We start from the raw sequence: 22,793 nt of genomic DNA, 5'->3' as shown, positions 1-22,793 counted from the left end.
CAGCCTGGTCAGTTGCTGACAAAAGTATATTGAGAAATAATTTTGTTTCTCCAATTTTTTATTTTTTAAGTGAGAGACCAGGGATATAGATAGACTTCTACACACACTTTCACTAGGATCCTCCTGGCAGCCACTGTGTGGGGCCAATGCTCTGCTTGTATAGGGCCATACCTTATTTTTATCTCCTGAGGTAGAGGCTTCATAGAGCCATCCTCAGTGCCTGGGGCTGATTTGCTTGAACTAATCGAGCCATGGCTGTGGAAGAGAAAGAGAAAGAGAGAAGGGGGAAAGGAAAGGGAAGAGAAGCAGATGGTTGCTTCTCCTGTGTGCCCTGATTAGGAATCAAACCCAGGACATACACATGCCAGGTCAATGTTCTACCACTGAGCTAACTGCCAGGGCTCTCCAAACATTATTTTTACTATGATTATTATTATTATTATTATTACTACTTTTTTTAGTGAGAGAAGGGGAGGCAGAGACAGATTCCTACATGCGCTCAGATAGGGATCCACCCAGCAAGTTCAGTAAGGGGCAATGCTCTGCCCATCTGGAACCCTTGCTCTGTTGCAACTGGAGCCATATTTTTTTTAAGAGCCTGAGGCAGAGGCCATGGAGCCATCCTCAGTGCCCTGGGCCAACTCCCTGTAGTTGAGCCTTGGCTGCAGGAGGGGAAGAGAAGATAGAGAGAAGCAAGAGGGGGAGGGGTGGAGAAGCAGATGGTCACTTCTGTGTGCCCTGTCTAGGAATCAAACTGGACATCCACATGTTGGGTGGATGCTCTACCACTGAGCCAACCGGCTGGAGCTATCTCCAAATATTGATAAAGATGTCTGACCATAGTTTAGTATTTAGCATATTTTCTTATTCTGGAGCAGCATGATCAAGCAATATCTTTTATTATGCTCTTTGCAATTTTTTTAAAAAAGCTTTATATATGTTTTAAAAAGCTTAAAACTATATATATATATATAGAGAGAGAGAGAGAGAGAGAGAGAGATTGATTGATTGATTGATTGATTTTAGCAAGAGAGGAAGGGAGAGAGAGACAGGAACATCAGTTTGTTCCTGTCTGTGCCCTGAGGATCAAACTAGCAACCTCTGCGCTTCTAGATGATGCTTCAACCAACTGAGCCAGCCTGCCAGGGCTAAATTTTTATTATTTACGTGAAAAGAAGAATTTAGGATTGTGGTTTTTCTAGATCAGGACTAAATTTTCCATGGAACTATAGTAAATCTAAATTTTTTTCTATTTAGTATTTTTATTTATTGAGGGGAAATTTTAATTCCTTGTTATTTCATTGCTGTACGTTTTATAATTGATAAGGCTTTTGGTGCTTATAACATGAGATTACTATCTTTACTGTATGAGAATTCTATATAGTCATCTCTGAATGGGTTTTAGACTCTTGAATCATTTGAGTCCTTTAATGTTTTTCTCTATCTTATGGTTGTCTTGTATGTTGTAGTTTAGTGATTCAAATATATGAATAACGTCGAACACTGAGTATTTATGAGTAAAAGTTGTTGGAGATTTTTTAGAATGGAAAAGCTGCTCCATGCTTTTTGTAGGAGCCAGAGACTAGAATTCCAGGAAGTTGTATCTTGAAAAGCAATTTCTGAAGAAATTGGCTACTTTTAAATTTTCTAATGAGTGCTTAAAATATTACTTCATGACATTTAGCTATAATTCAGGTTGAGACTAAGAAGAGTAAGCTTGTGTAGACTAAACTGTTATAAGATGGTAGTGATTCTACCTAGTAAGAGAAATTGAGACTTATGTAAAATACCAGTCTACAAAATTAAGGGCATATGCTTATTTCTTTATGTATTTTTCCTGTCTTGAACAATAATTTCTTATTTCTCAATATTAACTATTTAATATTTCACTGATTTGTGTCTCATGAGCTTTACGTAAAAGTTATTTTTTCTTTTTGTAAAATTAATTTTTTTAACGGTCTTTTATTATCTTAGCCAGGATGGAATATCGTAAAGACTTTGATAGTAGACCATAAAACAGTGCTTTGGATTTTTTTCTCATTTTAAGCAAATTTATTTTATTTAAAAAAAAATGTATTTATTACTTTAGAGAGAGATAGGGAAAGAGGGAGAAACATCAATCTGTTTCTGTATGTGCCTTTACAGGGTACCGAACTGCCCACCTTTGAGTATTATTTATTTATTTATTTATTTATTTATTTATTTATTTATTTATTTATTTATTTACAGGGACAGAGAGAGAATTAGACAGACAGGAACAGAGAGAGATGAGAAGCATCAATCATCAGTTTTTCATTGTGACACCTTAGTTGTTCATTGATTGCTTTCTCATATGTGCCTTGACCCTGGGCCTTCAGCAGACCAAGTAACCCCTTGCTCAAGCCAGTGACCTTGGGTCCAAGCTGGTGAGCTGTGCTCAAACCAGATGAGCCCACGCTCAAGGTGGCGACTTCGGAGTCTCGAACCTGGGCCCTTCCGCATCCCAGTCCGATGCTCTATCCACTGTGCCACTGCCTGGTCAGGCACTAAAGGAAATTTTAAATAATGCATTGAAAATAAGAGTGATCACACAACATTCACCTTTCCTAAAGGCAATAGGTTAAATATTTTGTCTTCTCCGTTTTTTGTAGAATTTAATGTTCTACTAGGCTGCTGAACTATTGCTCAGAGAGATGTGGCTTGGAGTGAGGAGGCAAATTCCAAGTAATTTTTAGGAAAGGAATGCTGGGGAGAGTTTAGGTGGGAGAGGAAAATTATTTAGAGGTACAGAATTTTGGAATACCATCTGGGAAGGGTAGAGTGTGATAGTAAGAGTGTGTTTGTGATCTTGTAAGTATACTCTAGAACTCTGATGGTGAACCTTTTTATAAAAACCGTGTGGTGGGTGGTAGTGGAGCAACCCAACGGCACCGGGATTGGCCCACCATGAAAGCTGGAATGCCTACTAGTGGGCGGGAGGGACCAGATTGACCAGCACTGCAAAAGTGGGTGGTTTTTATAAAAAGGTTCGCCATCATGGCTCAAGAATATAGATTATTCAAGAACAAGAATGCTCTTATGTTTTGTGATGTCTACAATAAGTGTAATAGGTATGTGGCTAGTGAATTCATATCTTTTTTGTATGTCTTGTGTGTGACAGACAGAAATAGGGTCAGATAGGGACAGACAGACAGGAAGGAGAGAGATGAGAAGCATCAATTCTTTGTTGCGGCTCCTTAAATTGTTCATTATTGCTTTCTCATATGTGCCTTGACTGGGGGCTCCAGCAGAGCAAGTGACCCTTGCTCAAGCCAGTGACTTTGGGCTCAAGCCAGCGACCATTGGGACATGTCTATGATCCCACACTCAAGCCAGTGACCCCACACTCAAGCTGATGAGCCCGCTCTAAAGCTGATGTCCTTAGGGTTTTGAACCTGGGTCCTCTGCATCCCAGTCTGACACTATCCACTGCACTACTGTCTAGTCAGGCTGTTGTATTCTTAGTGAGTTATATCAGAAGGCACATGATATAATTGTCTCATTACTACTGACATAATTGCATATTTTATTATTTATTTAAAAATGTTTTTTAGAGAGACTAGAATGGGAGAGAGATGAGAAGCATCAACTTGTAATTGTGGCATCTTAGTTGTTCATTGATTGCTTCTCATATGTGTCTTGATGGGGACTCCAGTTGAGCCAGTGACTCGTATTCAAGCCAGTGACCTTGGGCTTCAAGCCAGTGACCTTTGAGCTCAGGTCAGCAACCGTGGGATCATGTCAGTGATCCCACGCTTAAGCCTGTTGAGCCCGTACTTAACCTGTATGAGCCCACGCTTACTTAAGCCAGTGACCTTGGAGGGTTTGAACCTGGTACCTTGACGTCATAGGTCATTGCTGTATCCGCTGCACCACCACGAGTTAGGCTGTTTGTTTATTTTAATTTTTATTTACTGGTTTTAGAGAGAGGGGACAGGGAAAGAGAGGGAGAGAAACACTGATTTGTTACTCCACTTATTAATCCACTCATTGGTTGATTCTTGTATGTGCCCTGATGTGGAATCGAACCTACAACTGTGGCATATCAGGACTATGTTCTAGCTAGCCAGGGATTAATTATTATATATTTTAAAGAATATTTTTTGGCCCTGGCCGGTTGGCTCAGCAGTAGAGCGTCGGCCTGGCGTGCGGGGGACCCGGGTTCGATTCCCGGCCAAGGCACATAGGAGAAGCGCCCATTTGCTTCTCCACCCCCCCCCTTCCTCTCTGTCTCTCTCTTCCCCTCCCGCAACCAAGGCTCCATTGGAGCAAAGATGGCCCGGGCGCTGGGGATGGCTCCTTGGCCTCTGCCCCAGGCGCTAGAGTGGCTCTGGTCGCGCAGAGCGACCCCCCCCCCCCCAGGGGCAGAGCATCGCCCCCTGGTGGGCAGAGCTTCACCCCTGGTGGGTGTGCCGGGTGGATCCCGGTGGGTGGATCCCGGTCGGGCGCATGCGGGAGTCTGTCTGCTGTCTCTCCCCGTTTCCAGCTTCAGAAAAATACAAAAAAAAAAAAATATTTCTTCCCTAATAACTAATGTTTCAACTAACTGTTCATAGCCCTAAGATTTTTCTTTAAATTTTGGCTTTTGAGGTTTGGTTTTTTAAATTTTTATTTTTATAGAGACAGAGAGAGTCAGAGAGAGGGATAGATAGGGTCAGACAGGAATGGAGAGAGATGAGAAGCATCAATCATCAGATTTTCGTTGCGACACCTTAGTTGTTCATTGATTGCTTTCTCATATGTGCCTTGACCATAGGCCTTCAGCAGACTGAGTAATGCCTTGCTCAAGCCAGCAACCTTGGGTCCAAGCTGGTGAGCTTTGCTCAAACCAGATGAGCCCGCACTCAAGCTGGTGACCTCGGGGTCTCAAACCTGGGTCCTCTGCAACCCAGTCTGACGCCCTATCCACTGCGCCACTGCCTGGTTAGGTGGCTTTTGAGGTTTGTTTATGAGTTGGAGACTAGAGCAGAAGTACTTTAACAAATAAATTATATTAATTTTTAGAACACTTAAAATATATTTTTTATAGTAACACATTTTACAGATATGCTTATAAAGCATATCTAGAGATTGAGATACGTGTTGCCTTGAAACACCTAACATGGTTCCTTGGGTGAATGAGAGGAATGAAATTAAGAATCAAAATATAGATTGCCAAAATTTTCTAGTCTTTGGTTCTTGCTGCTTACTATTAAATTAAATTTAGCATCTGAGTTAGTTGTTATAAAGATTTTTTATTTCTATTTTATTAATTTTCTTATTTGTGGTGGTGGTTTCCAGGTGACAAGGAACAAGTATAGAATTGTATATACATAACTATTTTCCTTACAGCTTCTCATGTTGTTGAGACAAATATTTTTTCCTGTCTAGCAATTAGGAATGTCCTTTGCCAAAACTATAGTACTGCTAATTCAGATGTCCATTTGTTTCTCCCTTCCTATATACTACTCATAGGTAAATAGGAGATAGGGGAGACCATTAGCACATAAGTAAGTGGTTTTATACTTTTTCAGATCCCCCTGAGTCCAGCCATGCTGGCTCCCATTTGGCTGTGACTGCCCAGCCTGCCCTATGCTGAGATGACCCAGTTACTGAAGGATGTTTACTCGGGGAGCTGGCCTGTTGGGAGGGGGTTGGGTGAGTTAATTTCTTTAATTTTTTAAAATTTATTTTTTAATTTTATTTTTTACAGGAACAGAGAGAGTCAGAGAGAGGGATAGATAGACAGGAACGGAGAGAGATGAGAAGCATCAATCATCAGGTTTTCGTTGCGACACCTTAGTTGTTCATTGATTGCTTTCTCTATGTGCCTTGACTGCGGGCCTTCAGGAGACCGATTAACCCCTTGCTAGAACCAGTGACCTTGGGTCCAAGTTGGTGAGCTTTTTTGCTCAAGCCAGATGAGCCCGTGCTCAAGCTGGTGACCTTGAGTTCTTCCGTATCCTAGTCTGACGCTCTATCCACTGCACCACCACCTGGTCAGGCAATTTCTTTCATTTTTAAAAGAAAAAAAAAATTGTATGGTGTGGCTTGGCAAAATTACACACTTTATAAATAAAAATGGGTACTTGGACCCATTCATGGTTAAGCCATCTCATCTTTTTCTTGCATTATTTCTGCATAATATAATGCTTCTAAGTCGAGGAAATGTAAAGAAATTTACGCTAAATTTGACTTAAAACATTTTTAAGTTTGACTTTTTAAATAGAAATATAACCAGTAAGTTAAGAAGTAGCCCAATTATAATAGACCCTATTAAAAAATATCTATTTAAAATAGTAAAAATGAAACATAGTCTCATATTAGTTTCCTTTTTAGTGATCATGATCATTAGAAAATGTGGCAATCTATTTTGTACTCTGAAAGTTTTCAAGGCTAGTTGAAGAGGATGGTTAGCTCTTGAGAGGCACATACAGGGCTTGCCTGTAATTTTTAAATGGCACATTGGCCTTTAAAGTTCTAGAACTTTGCCAGAACAAGGATTTGTTAAGTATATGGTCACTTATTCATTGCAGACCATATTTATACCTCTTGTGCTTTCTTGGTTCTTCTGTGAGTTTCTCTCTCTCTCTCTCTCTCTCTCTCTCTCTATATATATATATATATATATATATATATATTTTTTTTTTATTCATTTGAGAGAGAGAGAAAGAAGGAGGAACATCGATCTGTTCCTATATGTGCCCTGTCTGGAATCGAACTGGCAACTTCTGCACCTTGGGACAATGCTCTAACCAACTGAGCTATCTGACTAGGGCTCTCTGGTTATGTATTTTTTTTTTAATTTAAATTTTTAATTTTTTGTGTTGATATGGTTTCAAGTGTCCAATAAAACACTCTCTACACACTGCATCTTGCCCCCCCCCCCCCCCCATGGCCCATGCAAAGTCTCTCTTCATCCCCATTTTGTCCCCTTTTGTCTACTTTCACTCTCCCTTTCTCTCTGGCTATTGCTACCCTGTTGTCTGTATATATGTGTTATATATATATATAGGGTTTTGGCTAATTCATTCACCTTCTTTGTTCTCATCCCCTCTTCCCCCTTTCCTCTGACGGTTGTCTATCTGTTCCCTATGACCCTGCCTCTGTTTCTATTTTGTTCCTCAATTTCTTTGATTATATTCTTTTTTTTTTTCTTGTCAGAGAGACAGAGTCAGAGAGAGGGATAGATAGGGACAGACAGGAAGGGAGAGAGATGAGAAACATCAATTCTTTGTTGCGGTTCCTTAGTTGTTTATTGATTGATTTCTCATATGTGCCTTGATGGGGGGGGTCTACAGCAGACTGACCCCTTGCTCAAGCCAGCAACTTTGGGCTCAAGCTGGTGAGCCTTGTTCAAACCCGATGAGCTCGTGCTCAAGTTGGCAACCTTGGGGTCTCAAACCTGGGTCCTCCACATCCCAGTCCGACGCTCTATCCACTGCGCCACCGCCTGGTCAGGCTAGTACTAATTTATTAAACTAATTCTGTATGATAGGGATAAGATAGAAGTTGAGAAGACAGGAGCAGATGTGTTTATTATTAGAAAGTAGGAAAGTGAATGAACTAAGGGAATATATTATGATTAATTGGTGGCATTCAGGACTCATTGAAGGTACTTCATTATGATTTGAAATAATACCATACACTGTCAATGTATCTTTTATTCTAGTCGTATTTAAGCTGACTGTGTGCAGGCCAGGAGTGACTAGATATAATAGAGCAAGGGGCACAAGGGAACTGGAGTTTCATGCAAGATTGACTGATGATTAACTGTGGAATTTAATCTGGGTTAGGATAGAAAGTGTAAGCATGGTGAAAGTGATAAAATTAACAGATTTAAGATACTGGTCAGATTGAAGAATTACAGAGTTGGAGTACTAGAGAATGAATTAGATGTGAGAGGATGATCAAGGAGAACATTATGAAATTGAGACTTTAGAGCAGGGGTCCCCAAACTACGGCCCGCAGGCCGCATGCGGCCCCCTGAGGCCATTTATCCGGCCCCTGCCACACTTCTGGAAGGGGCACCTCTTTCATTGGTGGTCAGTGAGAGGAGCACATTGACCATCTCATTAGCCAAAAGGAGGCCCATAGTTCCCATTGAAATACTGGTCAGTTTGTTGATTTAAATTTACCTGTTCTTTATTTTAAATATTGTATTTGTTCCCGTTTTTTTTTTTGTTTGTTTTTTTTTTACTTTAAAATAAGATATGTGCAGTGTGCATAGGGATTTGTTCATAGTTTTTTTTTATAGTCCGGCCCTCCAACGGTCTGAGGGACAGTAAACTGGCCCCCTGTGTAAAAAGTTTGGGGACCCCTGCTTTAGAGGGCTCATAGTTACTAATATATATATGGGAATGAGTTCTTTCGGTGTGGGGAGAAGTCAAAGGGGAGTTTGAGGACTTATAAGGCTAGAGTCTCAAGGGTACTTTATTTGTGAGCAGTATCTTTGTTATTAGTATATTCACTGATACTTTTAATATGCTTCTGAATTGAGACAAAAATACTTAAATGGTAAACTTTAAATGTAAAACTTTAGAGCGTAGACTATTCCCAACTGGAACAAAGGCTTAAGCAGGGGTCCCTAAACTACGGCCTGCGGGCCACATGCGGCCCCCTGAGGCCATCTATCCGGCCCCCGCCGCACTTCCGAAGGGGCACCTCTTTCATTGGTGGTCAGTGAGAGGAGCCTAGTTCCTATTGAAATACTGGTCAGTTTGTTGATTTAAATTTACTTGGTCTTTATTTTAAATATTGTATTTGTTCCCGTTTTGTTTTTTGTTTTTTTTTTTTTACTTTAAAATAAGATATGTGCAGTGTGCATAGGGATTTATTCATAGTTGTTTTTTTTTTATAGTCCGGCCCTCCAACGGTCTGAGGGACAGTGAACTGGCCCCCTGTGTAAAAAGTTTGGGGACCCTGGCTTAAAGACTAAAAACTCAGTCCTATCTTAATAGCAATACTTTTAAAATTTCTCACATGTTGCCATTATCTAGATCAGATGTCCTCAATCTGTGATCCATGGATGGACTCTGAAATTGTTTGCATAATTTTTGAATTTTTTTGGGGGGGTTTCCACAGTTTCTTAAAGTATTTAAGAGCTGCTAATCTGGATATAAACAGAAAACTACTTGCACAACAAAAATGCCTAATATTGGAGTATAGCTTTTGAGGCCTGGGTATCAAGAAAATTTTGTGCTGATATGGCTTAAACATCAGCTAACTTCCTTTTGTTGATTTTTCAGGGACATAGTATCTGTGAAGAGAAAGGAATTTATAGTTTTACCTAATAATGGAAAGAGAGCCTTTAGGATACTTAAATATTGCTTCTTTAAGTCAGTGTTTAAAATTAATTTTGCTCCTATTCTTAAATTCTAGTATATGACTCTCAACCCTTCTACTAAGAGGAAGAATACTGGATCCCCAGACAGGAAGCCCTCAAAGAAATCCAAGACCGACAACTCTTCTCTGAATTCACCACTAAATCCTAAGTTATGGTGTCATGTACACTTGAAGAAATCCTTGAATGGTTCACCACTCAAGGTGAAGAACTCAAAGAATTCCAAATCTCCAGAAGAGCATCTGGAAGAAGTGATGAAGATGATGTCAACCAACAAGCTACATGCTAACTTTCACATTCCTAAAAAAGGTCCACCTGCCAAGAAACCAGGGAAGCACAACGACAAGCCTGTGAAAGCGAAGGGCAGAAGCAAAGGCATTCTGAATGGACAGAAATCCACAGGGAATTCCAGATCTCCAAAAAAGGGCCTGAAGACTCCTAAAACTAAAATGAAGCAGATGACTTTGTTGGATATGGCCAAAGGCACTCAGAAGATGACACGAGCCCCACGGAATTCTGGGGGAACACCCCGGTCCTCCAGTAAACCTCATAAACATTTGCCTCCTGCTGCCCTACACCTTATTGCCTACTACAAAGAAAACAAAGACAGGGAAGACAAGAAGAGTGCCCTGTCCTGTGTTATCTCTAAAACAGCTCGTCTTCTCTCTACAGAAGATAGAGCTCGTCTTCCAGAAGAATTGAGAAGTATTGTTCAAAAACGCTTTGAGCTTCTAGAGCACAAAAAAAGGTGGGCCTCTATGTCTGAAGAGCAACGCAAAGAATACTTGAAAAAGAAACGAGCGGAGCTGAGAGAAAAGCTGAAGGAGAAAGCCAAAGAGCGGAGGGAGAAAGAAATGCTTGAGAAACTAGAAAAACAGAAGCGATACGAGGACCAAGAGTTAACTGGAAAAAACCTTCCAGCATTTAGATTGGTGGATACACCTGAAGGGCTACCCAATACACTCTTTGGGGATGTTGCCATGGTGGTGGAGTTTCTGAGCTGTTATTCTGGGCTACTCTTACCAGATGCTCAGTATCCTATTACTGCTGTGTCCCTCATGGAAGCCTTGAGTGCAGAAAAGGGTGGTTTTTTATACCTGAATAGAGTATTGGTCATCCTTTTACAGACTTTATTACAAGATGAAATAGCAGAGGACTATGGTGAATTGGGAATGAAGCTGTCGGAAATCCCTCTGACTCTGCATTCTGTTTCAGAGCTGGTGCGGCTCTGCTTGCGCAAATCTGATGTTCAGGAGGAAAGTGAGGGCTCAGAAACAGATGACAATAAAGATTCAGCACCATTTGAGGACAATGAGGTACAAGATGAGTTCTTAGAAAAGCTGGAAACCTCTGAATTTTTTGAGCTAACATCAGAAGAGAAGCTACAGATCTTGACAGCACTCTGTCACCGGATTCTTATGACATATTCAGTGCAAGACCACATGGAAACCAGACAGCAGATGTCTGCAGAGTTGTGGAAGGAACGGCTTGCTGTATTAAAGGAAGAAAACGATAAGAAGAGAGCAGAGAAACAGAAACGGAAAGAAATGGAAGCCAGAAATAAAGAAAATGGAAAAGAAGAGAATGAGTTAGGCAAAACTGATAGGAAAAAAGAAGTTGTGAAGTTTGAGCCCCAGGTAGATATGGAAGCTGAAGACATGATTAGTACTGTGAAGAGCAGGCGACTGCTTGCCATTCAGGCTAAGAAGGAGCGGGAAATCCAGGAGAGAGAGATGAAAGGTAAAATCTTGTATTGAGAGAAAAGGGGAAGCTTTTTAGAAGATAGTACAGGTAAGGAAAATACTGAGGTAATGGTAGAGTCTCTGTTTGTGATACCTAGTTATTTTTCTATGTAATAACCTAGACCCTACTATGTATGTAATCTAGCTGAAGTGTTAAGCTTGGCATTCTGCAGTTAATAATAGTTTGACTTATATTGATGTGATGTGATATTGACATCTTTTCTGGGTTTTCTGTTTTGGACCAATTCCATAAGTAGGTATAGTGAAAATAACATATGACTTGGGAATTGCTAATATGGGTTCAAACTTGTACCTCAGACTTAGGTATATTTCTTTTGGCAGGTTGCTTATCCATGCCTTTGTTTCCTTATGTGCTTGTAAAGATTGTAATAATTGAATGACAAGGTATTTGAAGCCTCTGCACAGTTGCCAAGTGAGATCTTAATCTTTCCCTTATTAAGATACAAGAACATAAAAATTTTGGGCTTTGATGGCACCATCAAATCTGAACTTTTAAATAAACAGCTTTATTGCCTGACTTGCAGTGCTGCAATAGATAGAGAGTGTTGACCTGGAACACTGAGGTTGCAGGTTTGAAACTCTGGGCTGACCCTGTCAAGGCTCATGACAAGCAATCAATGAACAACTGAAGCGAAGCAACTATGAGTTGACACTTCTCATTTCACCCCCCCTTCTCTCTGTAAAATCAATTAAAAAAATAATAATATAATAAATACATAATAAACAGCTTTATTAAGAAATAATTAGCCTGACCAGGCAGTGGCACAATGGATAGAGTGTCATCCTGGGATGGTGAGGAACCAGTTCTGAGACCCCGAGGTTGCTGACTTGAGCACAGGCTCACCAGCTTGAGCGTGGGGTTGCCAGCTTGAACATGGGATCATAGACATGACCACATGGTCACTGACTTGAGCCCAAGGTTACTGGCTTGAGCAGTAGTCACTGGCTTAGCTGGAGCCCCCCAGTCAATGCAAATATGAGAAAAACCAATCCCTGAAAAACTAAGGTGCCACAACTATGAGGATCAACTCTTCTCATCTTTCTCCCTTCTTGTCTGTCTCTCTCTCTCCCTCTCTCAAGCTTAAAAAATAATAAAGAATTCATATACCATGCATTTCTTCCATTGATAGTATACAATTCAGTGTTTTTAAATACATTCACAGATATATTCAACCTTTACCACAGTTTTAGAACGTTTTCATCACAAAAAAGAAGCCCCATACCAATAGCTATTATCATCCCACCTACCTATCTTCCCAACCCACTTGACTACTGGCTCTAGATTTGCCTGCCCTTGATGTAACATATAAATGGAATCATGTAATAAGTATGTGATCTTTTGTGACTGGCTTCTTTCACTTAGCATAATGTTGTCAAAGTTCATCCATACTATAGCATGTTTCAGTATTAATAGTCCTTTTAATAGACTAGTCTTCCATTGATTGGATATGTGACATTTTATCAGTTGATGGACATTTGGTTTGTTTTACCTTTTTGGCTATTATGAATAATGTTGTAAGCATTGGTGTACAAGTTTTTGTGTGTATATATATATTTAAATTCTCATTTCTATGCCTAAAAATGTAATATCTTGGTCTACGGTAACTTCGTTTAACCATATGAGTGACTGCCAGACTTTTTAAAAGTAGTTGCACAATTTTACTTTGCTACAAGCATTGTATGAGGGTTCTGATTTTTCCACTTGTCTGCATCCTCACCAACACTTATTATATACAATAATTTGTAGATTATAACTATGCTAGTGGTTGTAAATTGGTATCTTTTTTTTTTTTTTGCATTTTTCTGAAGCTGGAAACAGGGAGAGACAGTCAGACAGACTCCCGCATGTGCCCGACCAGGATCCACACGGCACGCCCACCAGGGGGCGATGCTCTGCCCATCCTGGGTGTCGCCATGTTGCGACCAGAGCCACTCCAGCGCCTGAGGCAGAGGCCACAGAGCCATCCCCAGCGCCCGGGCCATCCTTGCTCCAGTGGAGCCTTGGCTGCGGGAGGGGAAGAGAGAGACAGAGAGGAAGGCGCGGCGGAGGGGTGGAGAAGCAAATGGGCGCTTCTCTTGTGTGCCCTGGCCGGGAATCGAACCCGGGTCCTCCACACGCTAGGCCGACGCTCTACCGCTGAGCCAACCGGCCAGGGCCGTAAATTGGTATCTTATTATGGTTTTGATATGCATTTCCTGATGACTAATGATGCCAAACATGTTTTGTTCATTTTAAAATTAGATTATTTCTTTTTTATTTTTGGAATGTAACAGTTCTTTTTATATTCTAGATACAAATCCTTTATCAGATATATGATCTGAAATATTTTCATCTCTTTTCTACATTGTCCTTTTTTCCTTTTTATTTGTACTTTTCTTAAGTGGGAAGCAGGGAGGCAGAGAGAGACTCCCACATGGTAGTTTCTTTGAGGGATCCACCCGGCACGCCCACTAGGGGGAGATGCTCTGCCATCTGGAGTCATTGCTCCAATGCATCCGGAGCCATTTTAGCACCTGAGATGAGGCCATGGTACCATCCTCAGCACCTGGGCCTTGGCTGAGGCCTCCAGTGGAGCCTTGGCTGTGGGAGGGAAAGAGAAATAGGGAGAAGGGAAGGTGAGAAGGGTGGAGAAGCAGATGGTCGCTTCTCCTTTGTGCCCTACCAGGAATTGAACCCGGGACATCCACATGCCAGGCTGACACTCTACCACTGAGCCAACCAACCAGGGCCTATACATTGTCCTTTTACTTTTTTTTTTTTTTTGAGAGAGAGAGAGAGGAGGGAAGAAGATAACAAGCATCAACTTGTAGTTACAGCACTTCGTTGTTCATTGGTTGCTTCTCATATATGCCTTAACCTGGGGGGATCCAGCCTAGACAGTGACCTTTGTTTAAGCCAGCGACCATGGAATCATTTTTGATGATCCCACACTGAAGCTGACGACCTTGGGTTTTCAAACCTGGGACCTCAGTGTCCCAGGTCAGTGGTCTACTGTGCCACCACTGGTCAGGGGCTTTTTACTTTCTTGATATGGTCCACTGAGGCACAGACTTTAAAATTTTTGATGAAGTCCATTATTTTCTTTCCTTTGTTTGTGGTTTTGGTGTCCTACCTAAAGAGTCCATTGCTGAATCTAAGGTCATGAATATTTATTTACCCCTCTGTTTTCTTCTAAAAGTTTTAGAGTTCTAGCTCTTACATTTAGGTCTTTGGTTCATTTTGAATTAATTTTTGTGTATTCCCATATCATTTGTTGAAAAAGTTTATTATTATTTTCCCTTTGAATGATCTTGGCACTCTTGTCAAAAATCATTTTACTATAGATGTATCAATTTATTTCTGGACTCTGAATTTTATTCCATTGATTTATATGTCTATCCTTATATTAATTACAGTGGCTTTGTAATAATTTTTGCAGTGGGGAAGTGTGAATTATCTAACTTGTTCTTTTTCAAGATTGTTATAGCTGTTCTGGGCTCCTTGCAATCCCACAGTAATTTTAAAATCAGCCTGTTACTTCTACAAAGAAGTCCTTTAGGATTCTGATTGATATTGCTTTGAATCTATTCTAGATCAGTTTTAGGATCTGTAGATTAAAACTATAGAGCTAATTTATTGGTATCATAATGGTATTTTGCTTTCTGACCCTTAAATACGAGATATTTTTCATTTACTTAGGTTTTTAAATTTCTTTCAGTGTTGCGTAGTTTCAGTATAAATTTTGTACTTGGTTACATTTATTCCAAATTATCATCAGTACCCAGGTTCTGCTTTGCTTTTCTCATTCTCTGTTTGTATCTTCCTTCTTGTATTAATGAGAAATCTGGCACTTACCAATATCAATATGTTTTCTTTCTTTCTTTTCCTTTTTATTGAATTTAATATGGTGACACTGGTCAACAGAACTATACAGGTTTCAGCTGCACAACTCCACAACACACCATCTGTGTGTGTTAACCACCCCAAGCAAGTCCCCCTCCATCACCCGTCATCATCCATATACCCCCCTCCACCTCCCACAACCCCCAGCAGTCACAGTACTGTTGTCTTCTGTCCATGCCTTTTTTCTTTTTTTTCTCCTTATTTGCCCAATCCCTTTACAACCCCACCTAAACTCCCAACCTCCCCCAACAGCTGTCAGCCTGCTATCGATATCTACTATTTTTATCTCTATCAATATCTACTTATCTCTTACATTGTACAGAAAATTTGTTTCAGAATTGTTGTTACAATAAACTAAATTTATTAGTTGTTTTGTCTTTAAGATAATGATTTTGATCACTGATACAATTTTAAACCTTATGAAAGATGCCAGTGTATGAAATGACAATGGGAAAAACTATTTGTCATAAATGCTAATGAATGGGTAGGTAGACACTTAGAAATAGTCTTAAATTATGTGTGAGAGATTTTAGTTAAGTCAAACAACTTTGTTCATTCTTTCATTAGAAAAATTTATTTTAAAACAGATTTAGGTTATACTACTTAAGGCCATTGAAATGCTTTTATATATAGTATATGCTCACTCTGTATGTGTATGTATGTACTTTCCAATTTGAAAGACAGTATAATTGCATTCCATATAAAAACAGCATATGGATGAACTTTATTTATATTGCATTTTAGTGTGTTTTACCTGAAACAATGATTTTTTGAGTTTCTAAAATGTTAATCTGTGTTATATTTATCTTAACCTAGGAGAAAGGCTAGGAAGATGACATTCTATTGTTGATATAGAGAAACAAAGGACAAAGAATGTTAATATTTTGCCAAGGCCAGTAGTTGAATTGTAGAATTCAGGTTTTTCAATATTTAGTTCAGTGTTGTAACTGCTGAAATTAAATTTGGTTGTCTTTTGATAACTTGCCCTAGATTGTTTTTTGTTTGTTTGTAGCTGCAGGAGGAGTTTTTCCTTTATTGTGATTTGGCCATTACTCTTTTGTATTTTTCTGAAGTGAGAAGCGGGAAAGCAGAGAGACAGACTCCCATATGCGCCCAAGCAGGATCCACCTGGCATGCCCACTAGGGGGCAATGCTCTGTCCATCTGGGGTGTTGCTCCATTGCAACCGGAGCCATTCTAGCGCCTAAGGTGGAGGCCATGGAACCATCCCCAGCGCCCAGGCCAACGTTGCTCCAATGGAGTCTTGGCTGTGGCAGGGGAAGAGAGAGAGAGAGAGAGAGAGAGGAAGGAAAGAAGAAGGGTAGAGAAGCAGATGGATGCTTCTCCTGTGTGCCCTGGCCGGGAATTGAACCTGGGAATCGAATCCATACACCAGGCCGACACTCTACCACTGAGTCAGCCGGCCAGGGCTCGGCCATTACTCTTTATCATTTACCTTTGTGTACTGATCTCCTCTATATTCATTGTTGCAAACATGGCTCATTCAGGCTAAAAAACTATATTAAAGGCAACATGCCATGTTGGTTTTAAATAAGTGAGATTTGTCTTACCTTTTTAAAAGTAATATTATTAGATAGATGCATATTTTCTATTCTCACATATTGTAGATTTTGCCACCATTAGAGGATCAGGTTTAAAAATTCTGGCATTATGAAGAGCAGTACTTTAAACTTACAGTATCAATATTTGTGATAGTATGGAAAAACTTACAAGGCAAGATAATCAGGCTTCTTTTTTTTTTTTTTTCAGACTTTTGTTATGGGAAATTTCCGTCTGTATAGAATAAACCCATATAATGAATGATCAGAAATAAATAGATTAAAACTTTTTTTGCGTATGTTCTTAACAGTGCTAACTCAAAAAATAGTATTCAGTATGCAGTAACTGTTACTTTCTACTAGTGCTTTCCTGCCTTTGCTTTCTTTTTCTCCCTCTCTCTTTTTAGTTTTTCCATTGATTTGAGAGGGGGTGGAGAAAAGAGAGAAGCATCAACTTGGTTTTCCACTTAGTATCATTTAGTTGTACACTCACTGATTGCTTCTCGTACGTGCCCTGACTGGGGATCAAACCTGGAACCTCAGCATGCCAAGATGATGCCCTATCTATGGAGCAACCTTGCCATGGCTATGCCGTTGCTTTCTTATTTCTTTATTCTTGTCACCGAGACTAATAAGTTTAATATATCAAATTCTTTAAGGCTGAAATTTGTTTTACTTTGAAATAGCTATTCTAGTTTTATTTATCCGAATCATTTTGAAGATCCTATGACTGTCATAAAATATTTTAATTCCATTTAAGGACTATTTTAAGGTTACATTTTAAATTATTAATAAAATCAATTTAATTATTAAAATTAAGTTAAATTTTGGGAGAGAAGATTTTATGTTGATGGCTAAGACATTACCAAAATTCAAAGCACATAAGAGGACCAGATAGAAATTGCTGCCATGTCATTTCTTAAAACAGGTTAGATTTAGGAGCTGGAAACTAAACCTTGATGAAAATGTACTTTATGCCAGGGACTTTTCACTCCAGATGTTATTTAATTTTTAAGAGTGGAATTTACTAGAAAAAAAATCTAGTTGATTCTTTTTGTCTTTAACAGTGAAACTAGAACGTGAAGCTGAAGAAGAACGAATACGAAAACACAAAGCAGCTGCTGAGAAGGCATTCCAGGAGGGAATTGCCAAGGCAAAACTAGTTTTGCGTAGGACTCCTATTGGTACAGATCGAAACCATAATAGGTAACTTTATTTTTTTTTAGATTTTATTTATTGATTTTAGGGAAAGGAGAGAGAGAAAGGTGGAGGATTGGGAAGCATCAACTGGTTGTTGTTTCTCATATGTGCCTTGACCACACAAACCCAGGGTTTTGAACCAGCGACCTCAGGGTTTCAGGTTGATGCTTTATCCACTGTGCCACCACAGGTCAGGCATAGGTAACTTTTTCTTTTAAGTGAGAGGAGAGGAGATAGTGAGATCGACTCTCACATGCGCCCCCACTGGAATCCACTCGGCAACCCGCACTTGGGCTGATGCTGAAATCAACCGAGCTAATTTTAGCACCTGAGGCTGACACATTAGGACCACTGAGCTGTCCTCAGCACCGGGGGCTGATGCTTGAACCAATTGAGCTACTGGCTGTGGGAAGGGAAGAAGGAGAGAAGAGGGAGAGGGAGGGAGAGAAGCAGATGGTCATTTCTCTTGGGTGCCCTGACTGGGATGTCCATATGTCAGGCCAGTGTTCTCTTCACCGAGTCAACTGGCCAGGGCAAAATATTTAGTATTTTTATTTATTTTGAAAATTTTTATTTTAATTTTATTTTAGAGAAGAGAGAGAGTGAGAGGTAGAGAGAGAGAGAGAGAGAGAGAGAGAGAGAGAGAGAGAAGTGGGTACGAGCAGGAAGTATCAGCTCCCATATGTGCCTTAACTGGGCAAACCCAGGGTTTTGAACCAGTGACTGTAGTGTTCCAGATCGACGCTTGGTCCACTGCACCACCACAGGTCAGGCCAGGGCGAAATTTTTAAACTTAATTTTTTGTCATCTTGTAGAGCCTTTGTAGTTTCACTAGTTATGAAACTGCCTTTGCTGGATAGCTCAGGTGGTTAGAGCATCATCCCAAAGCACAGAGGTTGCCAGTTTGATCCCCCGTCAGAGCACATACAGGAATAGATCAGTATTCCTGTCTTTCTTGCTCACTTTCTCTCTCTCTTGCCCTGCCTCCCTTCCCTCCCTTCCTCTCTCCTTCTCTCTCTCTCTCTCTCTTAAAAAAAAAAACAAAAACAAAAACAAAAAACAAAACTGTCTAAAGTGTTTAAGTAGATAAGCTTCCTTGTTTCCTTGTCATGGATTTTGGAAACAGAATTGCTGTTCACACATTCATTGAATATTTACTTTGCCAAATGCTAGGGTTTTGAAGTTAAATAAAGACATGACCCTGTTCTTAAGATACTACATATATGGAGCTTAAATTGTGATGATAGATGAAATGTGAACCAAATAGAGATCTTTAAAAATTGTATGCATTTTAAATGTGTACATTGTATAGAATCTAAAGAATTATTAGAAGTATAAAACTACAGAGGTTAGACAAGTCTCAAATTCTAAAAATTTTGGCATTTGATTTACTTTATAATTTGTTTATATCTGAATGTTTAGTAATGTTTTGTAATCATCTTCCCCAACAATAAAGTCACATCTCATGATGTATAATTATTTTATTAATATGTGGTTGTGATTTGTAGATACTGGCTCTTCTCAGATGAAGTTCCAGGATTGTTCATCGAAAAAGGCTGGGTACATGACAGCATTGACTACCGATTCAACCGTCACCGCAAAAACCGTGCTGACTTTCCTGATGAGGATTACTGTCCCCGTAGTACGTATATCTATTAGTTATTTTACCTTCCTCAAGTAGGGGTAAATATTAAGGACTGTCTGTCCTCCTGTCACCTTTTCCATTTGTAAAATTTCTTTATTGCCTTCTTAGGTAGGTGTATTTGAGTGAGGTGGGAGGATGTGAAATGCACAGAAAGAAGGGAGGAAACTAACATGTGATTACCAACTTCGCAGGCATTGTGTGACTAGATACAGAGTTTGAAAATTACTCGTATAAAGTCTGAGTATAATAACATCTTGTTTAAGTATTAGATTTTATATGATTAGTTTTCAAACTTTGTTCTTTGCAATTCTATTTGTAGGTACCTCAAGGGTTAGGATTGAGGTAAGGAGGCTAAGAAGGCAATTATATGTTTTCTTTTTCCACTTTTATTTACTCAGTATTTGTGAATAATCTTTTCCCTGGCTACCAGTTTTTCATATGCTGTGATTCAAGATAGCTAACAAAACAAATAAGGTTCTAAATATCATTTAACTAAAATTCTCATGAGAAACAACTATTCAACTAAAAATAAGTGACTGAGAAAGGGTCATAAAAGTGGAGTGATAATGTTTTTTTTCTTCATCTGGGTTCTGGTTACATGGATATGTTCAGTTGGCAAAATAAATACAGAAGTGTACTTTTCTAAATATATGTATTGTATATATAATTTTTTGTTTCTTAGTCTCATGCCTAATTTTTATCCTGGAATGTAAAGTTTTTTTGTTTTTTAAAAAAAATTTTTTTTAAATTTTATTTATTCATTTTTAGAGAGGAGAGAGAAAGGGAGAGATAGACAGAGAGGGAGAGAGAGAGAGGAGAGAAAGAGAAGGTGGGGAGGAGCTGGAAGCATCAACTCCCATATGTGCCTTGACCAGGCAAGCCCAGGGTTTCGAACTGGCGACCTCAGCATTTCCAGGTCGACGCTTTATCCACTGCGCCACCACAAGTCAGGCTGTAAAGCTCTTTTAAAGTTATAGTTGACATACGTTATGTTAGTATTTTTATTTTTATTTTTTTTTGGTATTTTTCTGAAGCTGGAAACGGGGAGAGACAGTCAGACAGACTCCCGCATGCGCTGGACCAGGATCCACCCGGCACGCCCACCAGGGGGCAACGCTCTACCCACCAGGGGGCGATGCTCTGCCCCTCCAGGGCGTTGCTCTGCCGCGAACAGAGCCACTCTAGTGCCTGGGGCAGAGGCCAAGAAGCCATCCCCAGCGCCCGGGCCATCTTTGCTCCAATGTAGCCTTGGCTGCAGGAGGGGAAGAGAGAGACAGAGAGGAAGGAGGGGGGGGCGGGGGTGGAGAAGCAAATGGGCGCTTCTCCTATGTGCCCTGGCCGGGAATCGAACCCGGGTCCCCCGCACACCAGGCCGACGCTCTACCACTGAGCCAACCGGCCAGGGCCAAAGTATTCTTGATTGTAGGTTTTCCTCTCATCATGTTGAATATATTGTGGTACTCTCTTCAGGTCTGCAGTTTCTGGTTTTTTGGTTTTGTTTTGTTTGTTTTTTGGGTGAGAGGAGAGGAGATAGTGAGGCAGACTTTAGCATGCGCCACCCAGCTGACCCCACCTGGGGCTGATGCTCCTATCATATTTTTAGTGCCTGAGGCTGATGTGCTCCAAGGGAGCTATCCTCAGTGCCTGGGGCCATGCTCAAACCATTGAAGCCCCTGGTACGGGAGGGGAAGAGGAAGAGAAGGGGGAGATAAAGAGGGAGTAAGAACAGATGGTCACTTCTCTTGTATGCCTTGACTGGGAATTGAACCTGGGACGTCCATATATGGAGCTGATGTTCTATTTACTGAGCCATCAGGCAGGGCATACAAATTCTGTTGAAAAGCCAACTCACAGTCTTATGGTCATTTTCTTGTATGTAACAAGTTGTTTTTCTCTTGTTGCTTTTATGATTCTCTCTTTAACGTTTAACAGTTTAATTATAATGTGTCTTGGTGTGGGTCTCTTTGGATTCATCTTGTTTGGGGCTCTGCGCTTCTTGAACTTGGATATCTATTCCCTTCACCAGGTTAGGGAAGTTTTCAGCCATTATTTTTTGAAATAAGTTTTTCGTTTCTTTTTCTCTTCTCTTTCAGGGACCCTTATTATTTGAATGTGAGTATACTTGATGTTGTCCCAAAGGACCTTTTCTTATGTTATCTTCATTCTTTTTTATTTTTCGTTTTGATCTTCCATTGGCTATTTTCCACGATCATGTCTTCCTGATTGCTGATCCATTCTTTTTTTTTTTTTTTTTTCCTGAAGCTGGAAACGGGGAGAGACAGTCAGACAGACTCCTGCATGCGCCCGACCGGGATCCACCCGGCACGCCCACCAGGGGGCGATGCTCTGCCCCTCTGGGGCGTCGCTCTGCCGCGACCAGAGCCACTCTAGCGCCTGGGGCAGAGGCCAAGGAGCCATCCCCAACGCCCGGGCCATCTTTGCTCCAATGGAGCCTTGGCTGTGGGAGGGGAAGAGAGAGACAGAGAGGAAGGAGGGGGGGTAGAGAAGCAAATGGGCGCTTCTCCTGTGTGCGATTCCCTGGCCGGGAATTGAACCCGGGTCCCCCGCACGCCAGGCCGACGCTCTACCGCCGAGCCAACCGGCCAGGGCCGATCCATTCTTTTGTGTCATCTGATTTTCTGCTGATTTCCTCCAGTGTATTTATGATATTGGTTGTTAAATTCTTCAGTTCTGATAGGTCCTTTTTTTTTATTATTTTTAATCTCTTTGTTGAAGTTCTCATTGAGTTTATCCACTTGTTCAGGGAATTCAATGAGCATCTTTATGACTATTTGAACTCTTTATCTAGTAGACAGCTTACTTCATTTTCATTTAGTTTTTTTCTGGGGCTTGGTCCTGTGTTTTTTTTTAGAACATATTCTTTTCTCTCATTTTACCTGTTTGTTTCTGTGTATTAGGTAGGTAGACTAAATCTCCTAGTCTTGAAAAAGTGGCCTTATTTAGAAGGTGTCCTATGGGACCCAGTGGTAGAATTCCTCTTGTTGCCAGAGTCAGGTGCTCCACAGGTGTTTCCTGGGCGGACTAATGTGGCTTCCTGTTGTATCTGGACTACAGCTTCTATGGACACACTGTCAGGTGAATCTGGTTCTTGGCCTGCTGGCTGTGAGGGTGGAACACCACTGTTGTGGGCTCACTGGTGTGCAGGGCAGGCTTTTGGCATTGCTGGTTGCGAGGCTCAGCCACACTGTTGCAGACACACTGGTGTCTAAGGCTGCCCACTGGGTGTGGCAGAACAAGAGTCACTTTGGAATGTGCTAGCCTGGGTGTGTCCTCAGGGAAATGCTAGAGTGGGGTACAGTATTAGCAAGCTTAATGGAGAGTGTCAGAAATGGTGCCTGCCAGAGTCAGACCAGCTAGATTAAAGAAAGAGGAGAGGGGGAAAA

General features: G+C 40.6%; 1 protein-coding gene across 2 annotated transcripts in view; it reads left to right on the top strand.

Moving 5' to 3' along the window:
* BAZ1B (bromodomain adjacent to zinc finger domain 1B) overlaps positions 1–22,793 on the top strand; it is a 98,883-nt gene that overhangs the window by 33,832 nt on the left and 42,258 nt on the right. For both annotated transcript variants that reach the window (XM_066382372.1, XM_066382373.1), the window contains exons 7-9: positions 9,379–11,080; positions 17,612–17,750; positions 19,253–19,386. In XM_066382372.1, the coding sequence (XP_066238469.1) occupies positions 9,379–11,080; positions 17,612–17,750; positions 19,253–19,386 (1,975 nt within the window). The remainder of the gene's footprint in view (positions 1–9,378; positions 11,081–17,611; positions 17,751–19,252; positions 19,387–22,793) is intronic.

This window comes from Saccopteryx leptura, chromosome 4 (genome assembly GCF_036850995.1).
Source record: "Saccopteryx leptura isolate mSacLep1 chromosome 4, mSacLep1_pri_phased_curated, whole genome shotgun sequence".
Taxonomy (NCBI): domain Eukaryota; kingdom Metazoa; phylum Chordata; class Mammalia; order Chiroptera; family Emballonuridae; genus Saccopteryx; species Saccopteryx leptura.
This window is presented reverse-complemented; position numbering and strand designations above follow the sequence as displayed.